Source organism: Marmota monax, unplaced genomic scaffold (assembly GCF_021218885.2).
Source record: "Marmota monax isolate L192 unplaced genomic scaffold, Marmota_monax_Labrador192_F-V1.1 WCK01_AAM20220418_F8-fsc00014, whole genome shotgun sequence".
Lineage (NCBI taxonomy): Eukaryota > Metazoa > Chordata > Mammalia > Rodentia > Sciuridae > Marmota > Marmota monax.
This window is the reverse complement of record NW_026695222.1, coordinates 14480795-14498031: the sequence shown is the minus strand read 5'-3', so window position 1 is coordinate 14498031 and position 17237 is coordinate 14480795. Positions and strand designations below refer to the sequence as shown.

At 48.3% G+C, this 17237-nt stretch overlaps 1 protein-coding gene and 1 non-coding gene across 2 annotated transcripts in view; one reads left to right on the top strand and one right to left on the bottom strand.

Annotated features, from left to right (window-relative positions):
• The window catches only part of Snta1 (syntrophin alpha 1), a 29436-nt gene extending 14688 nt beyond the window's left edge, over positions 1–14748 (top strand). Inside the window, exons 3-8 of the mRNA XM_046433966.2 lie at positions 6776–6980; positions 9629–9836; positions 9946–10076; positions 12317–12513; positions 13858–14045; positions 14140–14748. Of these exons, the coding sequence (XP_046289922.1) occupies positions 6776–6980; positions 9629–9836; positions 9946–10076; positions 12317–12513; positions 13858–14045; positions 14140–14232 (1022 nt within the window). The 3' untranslated portion in view covers positions 14233–14748. The remainder of the gene's footprint in view (positions 1–6775; positions 6981–9628; positions 9837–9945; positions 10077–12316; positions 12514–13857; positions 14046–14139) is intronic.
• LOC124085990 (U6 spliceosomal RNA) lies at positions 1952–2055 on the bottom strand. The gene has a single exon (XR_006849666.1). It is a non-coding gene; the product is annotated as a U6 spliceosomal RNA (small nuclear RNA).
• Positions 14749–17237: the final 2489 nt, after the last annotated feature.

Genomic DNA, 17237 nt, shown 5'->3' with positions numbered 1-17237 from the left:
ATAGCTTCTCATCGGGTTGTTCCAGGGAACTGGGCCAAGAACTGCCTCCTAACCCTGTCCTGGACTGTCCACTCACAGGCAGGACATGCTGGGCTTAATTGTGAGACTTTGATAGCTAACTAGCAGATGGCCATGGCCCTGGGTGTGGTTGAGGGGAGAGGGAGGCTGACAGGTATCAGGCACTCCCCAGCAGATCAGCAGAGGGCATGGCGTGGCTGAGGAAGTCCGACCAGGCTTGAACAAGTCTTCTAAGCATCTTTTAAAAAATGTTTTTGAATATTTTTTTTAGTTGTAGAAGGACACAATATCTTTATTTTGTTTATTCATTTTTATGTGTTATTGAGGATCGAACCCAGTGCCTCACATGTGCTGGGCAAGTGCTCTATCCCTGAGCCCCAGCCCTCTTTTAACCATCTTGGTCTATATACTGTCTTCTAGTAGCTCATTTTAGATGTAAGGAGACTGTCCTCATCAGAAGAGCCCAAATTCTCCAGGGAAGTGTAGTAGACACTTTGGAACTATTTCCTCCTCTTCCTCACTAATAGAAACCTGATTTTGTAGACCAAGCGGAACTATAGCTTATGATCATTCCCTTCTGTTGACTGGGCCAGCAGTGGACACACAGTTCACTTCTGACCAATGAGATATAAGGAAACGTCTGTTGGCTGCTTCATGGAAATTCCTAACTTTTCGATAAGAGGGAAGTGTGAGGAGAGAACGCATTGTCTCCTCTATGCCTGCTTTGGATTTTATCCCAGAAGGAATGATCAGCTTGAGCTGTGGTCATGAGGAAAAGAACCAGGGAAGGCAAAGGGGCCCGCCCAGAATCCAGGGTCATCAGCCCCTAACTCAATCCTGAGTCCCCTTCCTCAAGATTCCTGTCTTTCTTTTTCCCCCTGGTACTAGGGATTGAACTCAGGGATACTTTACCACTGAACTACAGACCAGCACTTTTTTTTTTCTTTTTAATTAATATCCTTTTTCTTTTTTTTTGTACTGCTGGGTATTAGAACCCAGGGCCTTGGCCATGTGAGGTATATCCCCAGCCCTAGCCCCAGCACTTTTTATTTTTATTTTTATGTTTGTTTGTTTGTTTTTTGTTCTGGAGATTGAACTCAGAAGCACTCAACCACTGAACCACATCCTCAGCCCTATTTTATATTTTATTTAGAGACAGGGCCTCACTGAGTTGATTAGCTCCTCACTTTTGCTGAGGCTGGCTTTGAACTCACGATCCTCCTGCCTCAGCCTCCTGAGCCGCTGGGATTAGGTATGTGCTACTGCATCTGGCTCTTTCCTTTTTTTTTTTTTTGTTTTGTTTACAGTTATTTTATTGAAATGAAAATATACCTGAAGTTTCAACAATTGTCTTGCAGTTTGTAGGTAGAAGGACAAAAATAGGAAAGAAGAGTTAGAATTCATAGCATCAATATCGGCAGTTTCTGACCATATTCTGTAGATCTCTGAGCCCAAGGTCTTTTTCTTTTCTTCCACATTTTTTTATTGGTGTCTTATAGTTGTACATAATGATGGGATTTGTTGTGACATATTTGTAGATGCACACACTATAACAATAGAATTTGGACAATGTCACTCCCCAGCATTTCTCCCCTCTTCTTTTTTATTTTTGGTACTAGGTTTTGCACCCAAGTGTGCTTTACCGGTGAACCACATCCCCAGGATCTTGCTAAGTTATTTAGGGCCTTACTAAATTGCTGAATCTGGCCTTGAACTTGTGATCCTCCTGCCTCAGCCTCCTGAGCTCCTGGGATTACAGGAGTGTACCCCTGCACCTGGCTCTTTTCTTTTTTAAATGCCATGATAGGAAGCAATGTACTATAGAGAAAGGAAATATTTCCCACCCAAAATATAGAAATCTGTACAGTTTTGTGACAATCAATGTACCTGAACGGTACAAATTTAAACCAGTTCATAATTTACCAAATGAAAGAAGTATATGGAATGCTTCATGAATTTGTATGCCATCCTTGCAAAGGGGCCACACTAATCTCTGTATTATTCCAATTTTAGTATGTGTGCTGCTGAAGCTAGCCCTCCTCAAGAGTTGTTAAATTAAATCATAAATATCTTTTTGGTTAAGACCCTATTATCATGTATTCAATTATTTGCAATTAAACCCATCTAATTGATTTAACAAGAGTGTCCAAAAGGTTTTATTACCGGCCTTAATTGATTTGTAATGACACTATGATTGATCAGCGATGTCTTCCATGAGCAAGGGATAAAGAAGTGGTGGCACAAATGTCAGGTGTTTGCCATCTGGTCCTAGGGCCAGGACAATACCTGGCACTTAGTAGGTCCTCAAGAAAGCTGGCTTGTCCCTGACACTCTCTACTCTGGCCAAGCTTTTCCCAGATCAGCTGTGTGGTTCTGTTGCCTTTGGCTTCCAGCTGCCATTGGTGGTGAGATCTCCTTTTCTTTTCTACAAGGGTGTGGGACCCTAATCCTTATCACTGGGGCCCCCAATATCAGAACCCCAAGTGGGTTTGCAACCCAACTTTCTGAAGGACAGACATCAGAAACTGGAATGTCAGCAGGTAGCTGGCAGACCTGCCTTCTATCTCTCCTCATGTCTGCACCAGTCTCTTTCTACAGAGCAGCTTTCTTCTCTTTCTGTCCCCTGAGAACAGATGACAGTCAGGCTCTCAGTGTAGACTTCTCCAGTCTCAATCTGGATCGCCTGGTGTGGCTTTGGTGTTCACCTCTGACCTGTCAGAACAGGACTTTATGGGTCAGTTGGGCAGAGAAACAGGTCTGGGCAGGTATTCTAGAACTGTTCTGTCCAATGTGGTTGCTATTATCTCTATGTCATTATTTGATTTTAATTTTTTCTAATTCCCATTTATTTTTGGCTCTTGAAACAGTACCACCTTTTTTTTTTTCTTTTTTCTTTTTTCCTTGTTCGTGCTAGGGAATTGAACTAGAGGCCCTTTATCAGTGAGCTGCATTCCCAGCCCTTTTCGTATCTTTTCTTTGAGACAGGGTTTCACTAAGTTGTCTAGGGTCTTGCTAAGTTACTGAGGGTGACCTTGAACTGTGATTCCCCTGCCTTAACCTCCCAAATTACTGGGATTACAGGTGTGTGCCATGGTGCCCAGTTCATCTTTAATTGCGTATGTGTGTGTGTGTGTGTGTGTGTGTGTGTGTGTGGTGCTGGGTATTGAACCCAGGGCCTTGTGTATGTGAGGCAAGCACTCTACCAACTGAGCTATAACCCCAGCCCTGCAGCTCATCTTTTTAACATGAAAAAAAAGCCTCAAGTTCAATACAAAATAGAAATCTGAAGTGTAGATTAGGATAAAATCAAGGATAGGGAGGATTGAATTTAATTTTAAGATAAAGTAAATAAAAATCTAAAAATCAGTTTTTTATATTAACAAGTACTCATTGGCTACACGTGGGTAGTCACTACTGTATGGTACAAAGTATAGGTTACACATTTCCATCCTAATAGAAGGTTCTGTTAGAGAATATTGATCTACAAGGTGACTACTGCATTTACTCAGTAGGAATTGGCCAGACCTTCAAGGGCTTTTGAGCAACCATATATATATTTTAATTTTTCTATTTTAGTTGTTGATGAACCTTTATTTTATTTATATTTTGTATGTGGTACTGAGAATTGAACCCAGTGCCTGACACATGCTAGGCAAGTGCTCTACCACTGAGCTACAACCCCAGCCCTGGGCAACTATACTGATTAGTGTACAAACTATGCTACTGTTAGAAAGAAACCCATAAACTTGTGCCGTAAATATAATAGAAGGTTGGGCTGTGGATACAGCTCGATAGAGTGCTTGTCTTGTATGCACAAGGCCCTGGGTGCAATCTTCAGCTCCCCCCCGCCCCCGCCCCACCCCGACACACACAAAGAGTATATGTACATATACATACGTGTGTGTGTGTGTGTGTGTGTGTGTATGAATGAAGGTTTTTGCTTTCTCAGTTGACAGTCCAAGTCTGCCATGGTACCTTGGAAACATCAGCATCTGCTTATTTCTATTTTGTTGGTTGGACTTCCTTAGAGTATGGCTCATGTCCTCATGGTCAAGATAGTGCCCCACCAATCTGGTTTCCAGGCAGTGAAAGGTGAAGTGGGGAAGGGAAGGGCACACCCCTTTTTATAGTGGGCAAAACCTGATAGCTACACACATCGTGTCTGTTCTCATCCTATTGGCCAGACTTGGCCACATGGGCACTTGTAGTTGTAAGGGAACCTGGTAAATGAAATCTTTTTCTTTTTTTAATAATAACTTTATTTTATTTATTTATATGTGGTGCTGAGGATTGAACCCAGGGCCTTACACTTGCAAGGCGAACGCTCTACCGCTGAGCCATAACCCCAGCCCCTAAATGAAGTCTTTAGCTGAGAAGCTGTTGCTATGTTGGAGGACAATGAGTGGCTTCTATTATAGGACAATCTTTTTTTTTTTTTTTGCACCAGGAATTGGTACTTAACCACTGAGCCACATCTCTAGCCCTTTTATTTATTTTTATTTTGAGACAGGGCCTCACTCTGTTGCTGAGGCTGGTTTTGAACTTGCAATATTCCTGCCTTAGCCTCCTGAGCTGCTGGGATTACAGGCATGTTCTACCACTCCGGACCATATTATAGGACCATCTTATTCCAACTTTTTCCCTCCTGCAGTACTGGGGATCAAACCCAGGGGCAGTCTACTACTGAACCACATCCCCATCCCTTTTTATTTTTTACTTTGGGAGAGGGTTTTGCTAAGTTGCTTAGGGCCTTGCCACATTGCTGAGGCTGGCCTCAAACTTGTGATCCTCTTGCCTTGGACTCCTGAGTTGCTGGATCAACACCTCCTTTCTGCAGAAGCAAAGGATGAAGAGGTAGGAGAAAGCAATAGGACAATGACAGAGCAGTCACATGTCCTGACGCCCACCTTAGGCTCGTCCCCTGTCTTGCTGCAGCTGCTGTCTATTTTCCTTGAGTAGTCATCCCAAAGGTCCAAATCCAGTCGGGCATGTTGGTGCACGCCTGTAATCTGAGTAACTTGAGGCAGGGAGGCTGAGGCAGGGAGTTAATTCACTGATGAGGTTAACATTAGTGAATTAACAAAACCCTGTTTCAAAATAAAAATAAAGAGTACTGGGGTGTTGCTCAGTCATAAAGTGCTGGGTTCAGTCTCCAGTACAAAGAAACAAACCATAGGTCTAAACCTTCCACTTTATGGTGAGAATTTAGTCACTTGGCCATACCTGCTGCAAAGGAGGCTGGGAAGTATAGTCTTTCTTACAGATGGCCAGGTGGCCATAGACCAGGGGGCAGGTAAGTGAATGGATATGAGCAGGCATTCAGTACTTCCTGTCTCACTCACTGCCCTGAGAAAGGCTTTAGCTTACAATAAGGTAGTGATATTGGATATAATTAAGCTTTTTTTTAGTACTGTAGAGTAAACCTAGGGTTTTGCAAGTGCTCTACTGCTGAGCTACATCCCCAGCCCCCCCCCCTTTTTTTTTGTATTTTATTTAGAGACAGGGTCCTACTGAGTTGCTTAGGGCCTTGCCATTGCCGAGGCTGGCTTTGAATTTGCAATCCTCCTGCCTCAGCCTCCTGAGTCGCTGGGATTATAGGAATGCACCACTACACCTGGCTTTTTTTTTTTATATACCTTTTTTTCCACCCTCTCTCCCTTCCTCCCTCCCTCCCTCCCTCCCTTCCTCCCTTCCTTCCTTCCTTCCTTCCTTTCATGCTGAGGATTGAACCCAGTGTCTCACACATGCTAGGCAAGTGCTCTGTCACTGAGCCACAACCCCAGTCTCCATCCCCTGCCTTTTTAAATTTTAATTTTTTTAGCTGGGCACAGTGGTGCATGCCTGTAATCTCAGCAGCTTGGGAGGCTAAGACATGAGGATCGTGAGTTCAAAGGCAGCCCCCCCAAAAGCGAGACACTAAGCAACTCAGTGAGACTCATCTCTAAAAAAAATACAAAATAGGCCTGGGAATGTGGCTCAGTGGTTTAGTGCTACTGAATTCAATCACTGGTACCTACCCCCCCAATTTGGTGTGTGTGTGTGTGTGTATGTGTGTGTGTGTACTGGGGATTGAACTCAGGTGCACCAGACCACTAAGCGACATCCTCAGTCCTATTTTTTTGTATTTTATTTAGAGACAGGATCTCACTGAGTTGTTAGCGCCTTGCTTTTTGCTAAGGCTGGCTTTGAACTCATGATCCTCCTGTCTCAGTCTCCTGAGCTGCTTGGATTACAGGTGTGTGCCACTGCACCTGGCCCCCACCAAAATTAAAAAAAAAATTATTATTTTTTTTACTGTACTGGAATTTGGACCGAGGGGCACTTTACCACTGAGCCACATCTCCAGCCCTTTTAATTTTTTGTTTTGAGATGGGTCTCACTAAGTTGCTGGGCTGGCCTTGAATTTATGACTCTCTTGCCTCTGCCTTCCAAGTTGCTGAGATTATAAGCACACACCACAATACCTGGCATAAGTTAAACTATTTTTTTTTTTTTGTGACACTGGTGTTTGAAACTAGGGGTGTTCTACCTCCGAGCTATAAGCCCAACTCTTTTTATTTTATTTTGAGATAGGGTCTTGGTAAGTGACCCAAGCTGGCTTCGAACTTATGATCCTCTTGCCTCAGCCTCTTGAGTTTCTGGGATTATAGGTATGTGCCACTGTGCCCTGGCTTTCCCTTTTAATTAACTAGTGACACTTGTGGGCTACATGGGGGCCTGTGTCACAGTAGTAACTGCTGACCTCTCTCCTGACCAGTCAAATACATGAAGGAGGTCTCACCATATTTCAAGAACTCTGCCAGCGGGACCTCGGTTGGCTGGGACTCACCCCCGTCCTCACCCCTTCAGCGGCAGCCTTCCTCCCCTGGTCCCCAACCCCGGAACCTCAGTGAGGTCAAACACGTGTCCTTGAAGATGGCATATGTTTCAAGAAGGTGCACCCCTACTGACCCCGAGCCCAGGTAAGGCTGGCGTAAGGCGGTGTTAGGTGGTGAGATCAAAGGAGAGCTTCCTCTGGGTCGTCTAAGTGGCAGGCACAGTGCTGGCACGTAACAGCTGCTGAAGAAATGGGTCAAATGGGTGCGCGAGTGAAGTCACGGACAGTGGTGTGCTTTGCTTCTCATGTTTCCCTCTGGGCTGTTCACATCTGAGGAGGACCTTGGTCTGGGTTCTGTCCTGATCCTCCTTGACCCAGCTCCTTTTCCTCACTGGCCTTTAGACTCTCCATTGTGAAATGACATTGTTGGGCCCAGTGATCCCTCTAGTCTCTGCCACGTTGGGGGAGGTTCTGAGATACGGCATTCATGTCAGGGCCACGGAAGGTTGTCATCCCTCACACCTGAGCAGCCTTCAGCTGTTCACTAACAAGGTTGGGCCTGGCCAGCATTTACTGAGTGCTTACTGTTTCCCCAGCACTGTGTCTAGTGGTACCCAGGCACAATTTCATCTCCCTCTCACAGAGCCTTTGAGTAAAGTCCTATTGCTCACCTCTTTTTATGATGAGGACCGAGGCACTCACCTTATTATTATTTTTTGGTACCAGGGATTGAACTCAGGGGTGCTTAACCACTGAGCTGCATCATGTGCCCTTTTTATGTTTTATTTTGAGATAGGGTCTCACTAAGTTGCTTAGGGCCTTACTTAATTGGTGAGGCTGGCCCTGAACTTGGGATCCTCCTGCCCTAGCCTCTCTAACATTGAGATTACAGGTGTGCCCGACCACGCCCAGCTTTCTGTCTTTTTTATTATGATATTTCTTTATGGAGGCAGGGTGATGGCTATACCTCCAAGCATTTTGTCTAATTCCAAACAAGAAAGAGACAAAAGCCTTTGCCTGGCTATCTATTCCAGCATAACAAACCATCCCAGCTGAGCGCAATGGCACACACCTGAATCTCAGTGACCTGGGAGGCTGAGGCAGGAAGATCACGAGTTCAAAGCCAGCCTCAGCAACTTGGCGAGGGCTTAAGCAACTTAGTAAGACCCTGTCCCAAAATAAAACCTAAAAAGAGCTGGGGATATAGCTCAGTGGTAAGTACCCTTGGGTTTAACCCCCAGTAGCAAAAACAAACAACCAGCCACACCCCCCAAAACCCCAATTATCCTAAACTTAGTACCTTCAAAAATAACAATTTATTATTTCTTCCAATTTGGCAGTGTGCCGGCACAGTCTGCCATTTCTTCTGTTCCCTTTGCTGTCTGCTGTGGCTTGAAGGCCAAGCTAGCGGTAACGCCCTCTTGTTTCCTTGGTGGGAAGGTCCAACATCTGGGGGCTGACTGAGCATTTCTCTTCCTATCTGGCCTTTCTACACAGTTATCTTGTGCTTCCTTATAGCATGGTGGTCTCAGTGTAGCTGGACCTCTTTTTTTTTTATATTTATTTTTTAGTTTTGGGTGGACACAATATCTTTATTTTTTATTTTTATGTGGTGCTGAGGATCAAACCCAGTGCCTCATGCATGCTAGGCGAGCACTCTACCACTGAGCCCCAGCCTCAGCCCTGGACCTCTTTTTTCAAAACATATTTTTAGTTATAGGTGGACAAATACCTTTATTTATTTAGGTATTTATTTTTAAATGTGGTGCTGGGGATCGAATCCAGTGCCTCACCCGTGCTCAGCAAGTGCTCTGCCCCTGAGCCACAATCCCAGCCCCTTGGACTTCTTATATAGTGGCTTGGAAATTCCACAGTGTCCCTTCTGCCATATTTTCTTTGTTGACCCAAGCCACAAAGTCTAGGAGAAGGAACACAAACCTCAGCCTCTGCGGGGAGTAGTGGACTATGTGTACAGGGAGGGATGGATTTGGTGGAATCCGTCTTTGGGCATGGATCTGCCCTTCACTTGGAATGGTCACCCTCTCCAGAGACTTCTAGGTGTGTCTTTTTGGTCAGAACTGGGCCACGTGGTCAGCCCTAGCTGCAGAGGAGGCTGGGAATTCAAGCACCTTGCTTTCTAGTTCTGAAGCAGACGTGAAGGGAGCAGAACGGGTGTAGTAAGCCACCCTCCACTTCTGTCCCGCCCTATCTAGTTCAGAAATGCCAAAGGGGAGTGACTCTTTAGTGCCCCACAAAGCCTTCTGAAAATGCCTTGCACACTGTGCCCGTTGAAACCCCCCTGAAACTCTCCCTCACAGCGGCCTGCATGTCCTTGTCTCCTCCCTTACCCCCACTTCATTTCCCAAGCTCTTTATTATGTAGGTCCATTTGGTCTCTTGACCACTTTCGTGTTTTTTCCCCTTGTAAGTATGCACACTACTTTGGTTTCATACAAAAGGAGAACCTGGGAGCTGGTCCAGCAAAAGAATCTTCCTTAAAAAACAGGAGAAAAGAGCATGATAATTACTCAGAGTAAAAATTTTGTCCCCCAGAACACATGTTTGAGTGTAATTGTGTGTTTGTGCACACGTGTGTGTGTGACATAGCCCTGTGTCCCTAGACCCCAACAACTGGAGCTGGGGCCCCAGCAGTGAACGTTGCTACTGATTCTCTCCTGGACATTCCCTGTGGCTGCTTCCGGTTTGGTGGTGGATTGGGTTTCTTAGGCCAGACTTCAGGGCTGGACAGCTGAAGCCCAGTGACAGGCCTCCCCTGCTCCATTTGTGCCCACAGGTATCTGGAGATCTGTGCAGCAGATGGCCAGGAGACGTTCTTCTTGAGGGCCAAGGATGAGGCTGGTGCAAGGTCATGGGCTGGTGCCATCCAAGCTCAGATCAACGCGCTGATGCCCTGGGTCAAGGAAGAGCTGCAGGCACTGCTGGCAGCCACGGGCACAGCTGGGAACCAGGACATCAAGCAGATTGGCTGGCTGACGGAACAGGTATCTGCCGGTTCCTCGGTGTAGCCCTCACTTTGACGCTGGCCTGTTCCCAATGCCCCTCTTCCTCCTCACTCTCCCTCTGACCTCTCCCCTTCCTATCCCTCCGCAGCTGCCCAGTGGGGGCACGGCCCCCACCCTGGCCCTGCTGACTGAAAAGGAACTGCTCCTCTATTCTAGTCTCCCTCAGACCCGTGAGGCCCTGAGCCGACCAGCCCGGACCGCCCCGCTCATTGCCACCAGGTATCCATGGGCACGGACTGTGTGACTCACCCAGAGCCTGGGGACAGATGCTTCAGATAGGTCCAGAAGCTATGCATTCCTGCCCTATTCTTCCCTGCCCTATTATTCCCTAAGTGATCTGAAGCAAGTCTCTGCCTTGTCTGGGCCCTCGGTTTCCTCATCTGTGAAATGGGGGCTTGGAGTAGAAAGGTGTAAGGTCCACTACACCCCATGCTGCATGGTTCAGAGGACTCAGAGCTTATCCCAGCAGACACTGCCCTCAGGGAGAACCCAGCCTGGTCCAGCAGACAGACCTAAGAGGTGACATTACAGTGCAGGGTTGAAGGAACCACTTATCTCTACCTGGCCTGGTTGGGGAAGGCTTTGAGGATGAGGTGACATCTGAGCTGTACTTGATGGGTGAGTTGATTATTTAGGAAAGGATGGACGAGCCTCTCATACAGGGAGTGTCGTGATCAGAGGTGCTGAGGCATCCAGGGCTGTGGCGTGTTCGTGGAGCTAGGAGTGCAGCATAACCAGGTACATAGTCCACGCAGGACACGCATTGAAAAGAGACAGGGGTCGGTGGGGCCTGATCTTGCGGGGCCTCTGCTGTCTGGTTAAGGATGCTGGCTTCCCTTTAAGACCTGTGGCAGAGCTGAAAGGGTTAAGCCAGGGAGTCCGGTGACTGGGGTTGTGTTTTTCAAAAAGTCTCCTGTGGCTGTCACTTGGGAAATGCACCGGAAAGGGCAGGATGGAAGCTGGCAGCCCCTGCAGCCTGCAGGGGAGCTGGTGTGACTGGGGGAGGCAGGTGGGCAGAGGCAGCAGATGGGGAAGAGAGGCAGCATTTGCAGTGGAGAATACACGTTGGGAAAATTCACAGCCTGGCGCTTGCCAGATGGGGAGGGAGAAGGAGGTGTCCCAGGATGAATAGGAGGTTGCAGTTTGGGGGGCAGGTGGGACTGGAGGTGGGAGTGCAAAGGGAGGAGGCTGGAGTGAGGTGCTGAGTCAGGTCCAAAGTGTGCGGGGGACAGATATGGAACTTGGATAGGGAGCTTGGGGACTTGCAAGTCTGTGGCTTATGGCTGGAATGTAGGAGATTGGGTGTCAGAAGGAGCCCTAAAGAGAAACTAGAGCTCCAGGAGAGAGAGAGCGTGGACAGGGTGAAGAGCAGAGAGGGCTGTGTCCAGAACTCTGAGGTCTGCTGATCAGAGAGAAGCAGTGAGCTGCCCAAGGCCACACAGCAAGAGGCTCCTCTCCTTGGGCTGGTTCTGGCCTGTGTGTCAGGAGTTTGCTGGTTACTGGGGACGAGTGGGTAGTAGATTGCCTACTTAATCAGCTGACTTATTAAGGCAACAAATGTTTGTGGAGCTCCTACTATGTGTCGGGCATGGTTTTGAGTTACTGGAATAGTGGTGGACAAATAGACAAAAGTTTCTACCCTAGTGGACATTCCAGTGAAAAAGCCAATGGAAGCAAACAAATAAAAAGCGCGATTTCTGGTGTCATGAGGAAAAGTAGGGCTAGTGAGAGAGAAGGGTGCTGTTGGCCAGGGCGGCCAGGGTGGGAGCTTTGATCAGCCTTTCCAGTGCTGTTCCCAAAGGCCTGACAAGAGCAGCTTCGGAGGAGGAAGCGTCTGTTTGGTGCTCGTAGTTTCAGAGTCTCAGTCCGTAGATGGCCAGCTCCATTGCTCTGGGCCAGAGGTGAGGCAGGACCTCATGGCGAAGGGCCGGCAGAGGAAAGGAGCTCCTGACAGTGCACCAGGAAGCAGAGAAAGAGAGGGATCCTTTCAACAAGGACAAAGGCATGTCCCCAGGGACCCACCTGCTCCAGCCATAGTTCCCTGCCTTTCGTTGCCACCCAGTTAGTCCCTGTCAGGGATTAATGCACTGAGAACCCAATCACTTCACCTCGCACACATGAGCTGTTAGGGGACACCTCATATCTAAACCCTGACTCTGGGCTTCTCAGAGGACGGACGTGACCTTTGAGCAAAGACCTGAAAGACGTGGAAAGGCGAGCCGGGGAGACCGTAGTGTTGAGGCAAAGGGAACAGCGCGTGCAGGGGTGCTGGGGCAGGAGTGTGCCTGGCGGGACACCACTGTGGCTGGAGCCGGGCCACCGGAGGAGGGTGGGGGAATCGCCTCTTGCTGAGTCCCCATTAGTGGGAAGGATCCACGGGTCACTGATCACTGCCCACTTTGTCCAGACTCTTCCCCCACCCCAGGGCCTCATGCGTCGCCCTCTGCCCTCCACCGCAGGCTGGTGCACTCAGGCCCCTCCAAGGGCTCGGTGCCCTACGACGCAGAGCTGTCCTTTGCCCTGCGCACGGGCACACGCCACGGTGTGGATACTCACTTGTTCAGCGTGGAGTCACCTCAGGAGCTGGCTGCCTGGACCCGACAGCTGGTGGATGGCTGTCACCGGGCTGCTGAGGGTGTGCAAGAGGTGTCCACAGGTGCGCTTGGATCTGGGAGTGTCTCTCTTGTAATGAGCCTCTTCCCCCTGGAGGAGGCATTCAACCTCTTCCTCTTCCTCCTTTTCCTCCCCGTCTCCTCATTCCTTATTTATTTATTTACTTATTTATTTGTGGTACTGAGGATTAAAAACTGGGGTGCTCTACCACTGAGCTGCATCCCCAGCCCTTTTTATCTTTTGAGACAGGGTCTCACTAAGTTGCCCAGGCTGGCCTTGAACTTGTAATCCTCCTGCCTCAGCCTCTCAAGTAGCTGGGATCACAGGCATGTGACACTACAGTTGGCTCAAGCTCCTTCTTTAGGGTACCCTAGAAGGGGGAGAGTAAGTGGGGTTTGGGTTCTCCAGAGGCCCTGTCTTTTGGATATGTAGATACCCTGGTAGGTCGTGGGTCTTTTCCCTTGGACCTTTCAAGCTGTGTCCTTGTAAAAGTTGGCACTTGGGGTGGGACTCCAGATGAAATGTAGGACACTCAGTTAAATTCGAATTTCAGATAAACAACAAATACTTTTTTTTCTGGTGGTTATTTATTTATTATTTTGATACCAGGGATTGAACCCAGAGGCATTTAACCACTGAACTACATCCTCAGCCCTTTTTATTTTTATTTTTAAATTTTTAGACAGGGTCTTGCTAAGTTGCCTGGGGCCTTGCTAAGTTTCTGAGACTGTGTTTGACTTCTCCTGCTTCAGCCTCCCAAAATGCTGAGATTTCAGGCACATGCTAACCATGCCCAGCTAATAGTATATACTTAAAAAAAAAAAAACCTAAGTATGTCTAAATTTTCTGCTGTTTTTCTGAAATTATTTTCTTTTTTGTTCTGGGGATTGAGCCCAAGGGTGCTTTACTGCTGAACTACATCTTCATTCCGTTTTACTTTTTATTTTGGGACAGGGTCTTGCTAAGTGACTGAGGCTGTCCTTGAGCTTGCAATCCTCCTGCCTTAGCCTCCTGAGAGCTGGGATTACAGGCTTGCACCACCATGTCCACCTGAAATTTAAATTTAGCGAGGCACCTCTATAGGTCTCTGGGACCATGCTTAGTGGGCTTGCTGATGTCTTTTTGGGGAGTGAGCCTCTTGCCATGGTAGATTCTTAAGCTCCCCCCTTTCTACTTATGGGGCTGCTAGGTGGGACTGGAAGCAGGCGCAGGTTCTCTGAGGGCCTGTCTTACTGAGTTTTAGGGTGGTGGTGACTGCACAGGGAGGTGAGCTCCCAGCCCTGGGGGTACTTTAGCCCCACTTTGTGGAGCTGCTGGTGGGGTTGGAGGTGGGTCACATGGTTTCTGAGGTGCCAGCTGTGCCTGTGCCCACGTGCCTTCCCTGCAGCCTGCACGTGGCATGGCCGTCCCTGCAGCCTCTCCGTGCACATCGACAAGGGCTTCACGCTGTGGGCTGCTGAACCGGGAGCAGCCCGGGCCGTGTTGCTCCGACAGCCTTTTGAGAAGCTGCAGATGTCCTCGGATGATGGCGCCAGTCTCCTTTTCCTGGACTTTGGAGGCGCTGAAGGCGAGATCGTAAGTGGAGGGTCACCTCTGTACCGTGAGGGGGGTGCACTCCAGGATGCCTGGCTGGACTGGGCCCTGACCCTTCTCTCCATCCTTCCTGCAGCAGCTGGACCTGCACTCCTGTCCCAAAACCATGGTCTTCATCATCCACTCCTTCCTCTCAGCCAAAGTCACCCGCCTGGGGCTCTTGGCCTAGAAGTCACCAGATGGGCTAGCCCTGAAGAGGGGGTGTCTGCCACGTGACCCGGCCCTCTGCTGACTGCCTGCTCACTGCTGGGCTGAGGGAGAGGAGAGGAGAACAGGGCCTGAGAGACCCAGCCTGTGAGGGAGGCTGGATTGGTCTTGGGGGCCAGGACCCAGACCCAGGACCCAGTGGACCTTGCCTGTGATGGGGTGGCCTTCCTGCTGCCCTCCTCCACCAGTGCCTTTTGCAGAGAGATATTTTGTGTACACAGAAGCCATTCCGAGCCTGGGACCTGCCGACCCCAGCTAACAACTGAGCTGCCGGGCCTCCTGAGGCCCCTATGCCACCCCAGAGGCCCCATCTGAGGGTGGAGTTCCCTGGTTAGCAGCAGGAGAAAGAAGAGGAGCCTTTCTGTTCACTTTCCCTTACGCCCACCACCTGAGGGCCCCTGGTTTTCCCTCCACCCCGCCCCCCTACTTCCTCTCTCTCTCCTCCTTCTGCTTGGATAATAAACAGCCTGTGAGCACATAGGCAGCCTGGCTCGGAGTCTGTGGTTTGCACCTTGGTTTGGGGGCCCTGTGGTGGCTCCTGAAGTTCCAACATGAATCAGACCAAGGATTGGGGCCTCTCTCCCTGGAGAAGAGGAGACCTTTAACCTAAGGGCCCCAAAGAGAGTGTGTTGTGTGACGAAGTACCTTCATATTTAGTGGTGCAAAACAACAGTATGTATTATTTCCTAGGTCCTGTGGGTCAGCAGTTTAAGAGGGGCTCAGTTGGGTTGTTTGTGACTCAGAAGGCTGCAGTCACCTGGGGTGGAGGGGCCGTTTCCTACATCGCTCTCACTTGTGGCTGTTGGTCGGAGTCCTCAGTTCCTGAGCACAGAGGCCAAACCACACAACTCCCTGAGTGTCCTCACAACATGGCAGCTGGCTTCCCCTAAATTGAGTGACTCAGAAAAGAGCAGGGAGGACCCGCTCTTGTGTCATGTAGTCACTTCTGCTTTGTTCTGTTCATTAGAAGTGAGTCACCAAGCCCAGCACACATTCAAGGAGGGGGTAAGTAGGTGCCACTATTTTTTTTTGTACTGGGGATTGGACCTAGGGGTGCTTTACCATTCCTTTTTTTTGAGAAAGGGTCTTGCTAGGCTGTGTAGGGCCTTGCAAAGTTGCTAAGGCTGGTCTCTAACTCTCAAGTCTCCTGTCTCAGCCTCCGCAGCTACTGGGATGACAGGTATGCACACTGTGCCTGGCTACACCTTTTGTAAAAGAGATGGGGGTCTTGTGTTGCCCATGTTGGTGTTGAAGGCAATCCTGCATCAATCTCCTAAGTAGCTGGGACTGTTGCGTTTCCGGTGACTTAAACACTCGGGTCACTCCAGGGGAACTGGGCCTCGCGAAATAACCACACAAGAGACAGAAATGCCTTTTTCTTTGGGGAGTACTGTGATGGCTCCTCTGACCTTAAGGATCCGCAGAGAGAGAAAGAGAGAGAGAGAGAGAGAGAGAGAGAGAGAGAGAGCACGTTCTGACCCCTTTTATTGAGTAGAAGCCATTCAAATAAGGCAAGGGGTCAGGTTTCAGGGGACTGAGTCTAGCTTCATGATGTCTGCTGCCAGCAGGTTGACTGACATCTAGGAAGTCCACACCCAAGGGCAGAGTAAGAGAAGGGGACACACAAGGGGCATTTCCATGGAACATTCTATCCTAAATAGGGCAAGGGGGTAATATTACAAAGGAACAGGTGAGCATAGCTCCACCCAGGGGGATGTGGGAAGGCACGCCCATGCACGAAGACACAGTTTCTTGACCCTAACATCTGAGTTACCTAGGCAACCAGATCACAGAGTGCCAGAGGATGCCACACCAATCAGAAGAGGAGACATATGCGGTCACATGCTAGTCAGCCTCCCACATGGGACAATGCCCATGTCACGATGCCTAGCTAGGATCCACTTTTTTTTTTTTTGTACCAGGCATTCAACTCAGGGGCACTTAACCACTGAGCCACATCCCCAGCCCTATTTTGAATTTTATTTAGAGACAGGGTCTCACTGAGTTGCTTGGTGCCTCGCTTTTGCTGAGACTGGCTCTGAACTCGTGATCCTCCTTCCTCAGCCTCCAGAGCCGCTGGGATTACAGGCATGTGCCACAGTGCCTAGCCCCCATCCCCCTTTTATTTTTTATTTTGAAACAAGGTCTTGTTAAGTTGCTGAAACTGGCCTCAAACTTGCAATCCTCCTTGCCTCATCCTCCTGAGCATCACTGGGATTACAGGTGTGAACCACCAAACTGGCTTAACATTTCTTTTTTTATACTGTTTTGAAAACTCAGGATGTATTTTACACCTCAGCACATCTCTATTAAGATGCCAAATTTCAATTGAAATACTGGATTTGTGTTTACACTTTTAAAAAATATGTATATATACTTCTGTATGTATATTTATATATGTATTCTAATGAATAGAATACATATATATACACACATATGTATTTTAAGTTGTAGTTGGATACAATACCTTTATTTTATTTATTTATTTTTCTGTGGTGCTAAGGATTGAACCCAGGGCCTCACATGCGCTAGGTGATCGCTCTACCTCTGAGCCACAACCCCAGCCCCTGTATTTAGATTTTATAACTTTTACATTTGAAAAACATAGATCCACACACTATGTTATTCTAAACATTCTAAAATCTTCTTAATTGCATTGTGTGTCAGATTTTAAATGAAAATAAAATCCAGTCTCATTCACACTAGCTGCATATCAAGTGCTCTGTAGCCACACGTGGTTCTTGCTTTGGGCTTAGTGGTTCTAATTGATCCTCCACATGAGGCAATGGGCACATGCAGCTACTAACAAGTCAGACCCAGAGCTGGTTCCAGAAGCCAGGTAATAGAAAATGGGGGGATGCAGGTAAACAGAGCCATTCCGACCTTGCTTACCCATCCATCCATTTACTCATCCATCTGTCAACCCCCTGTTCATCTGAGAAGCGTCTTGTTTTCTGCTCTGAACTT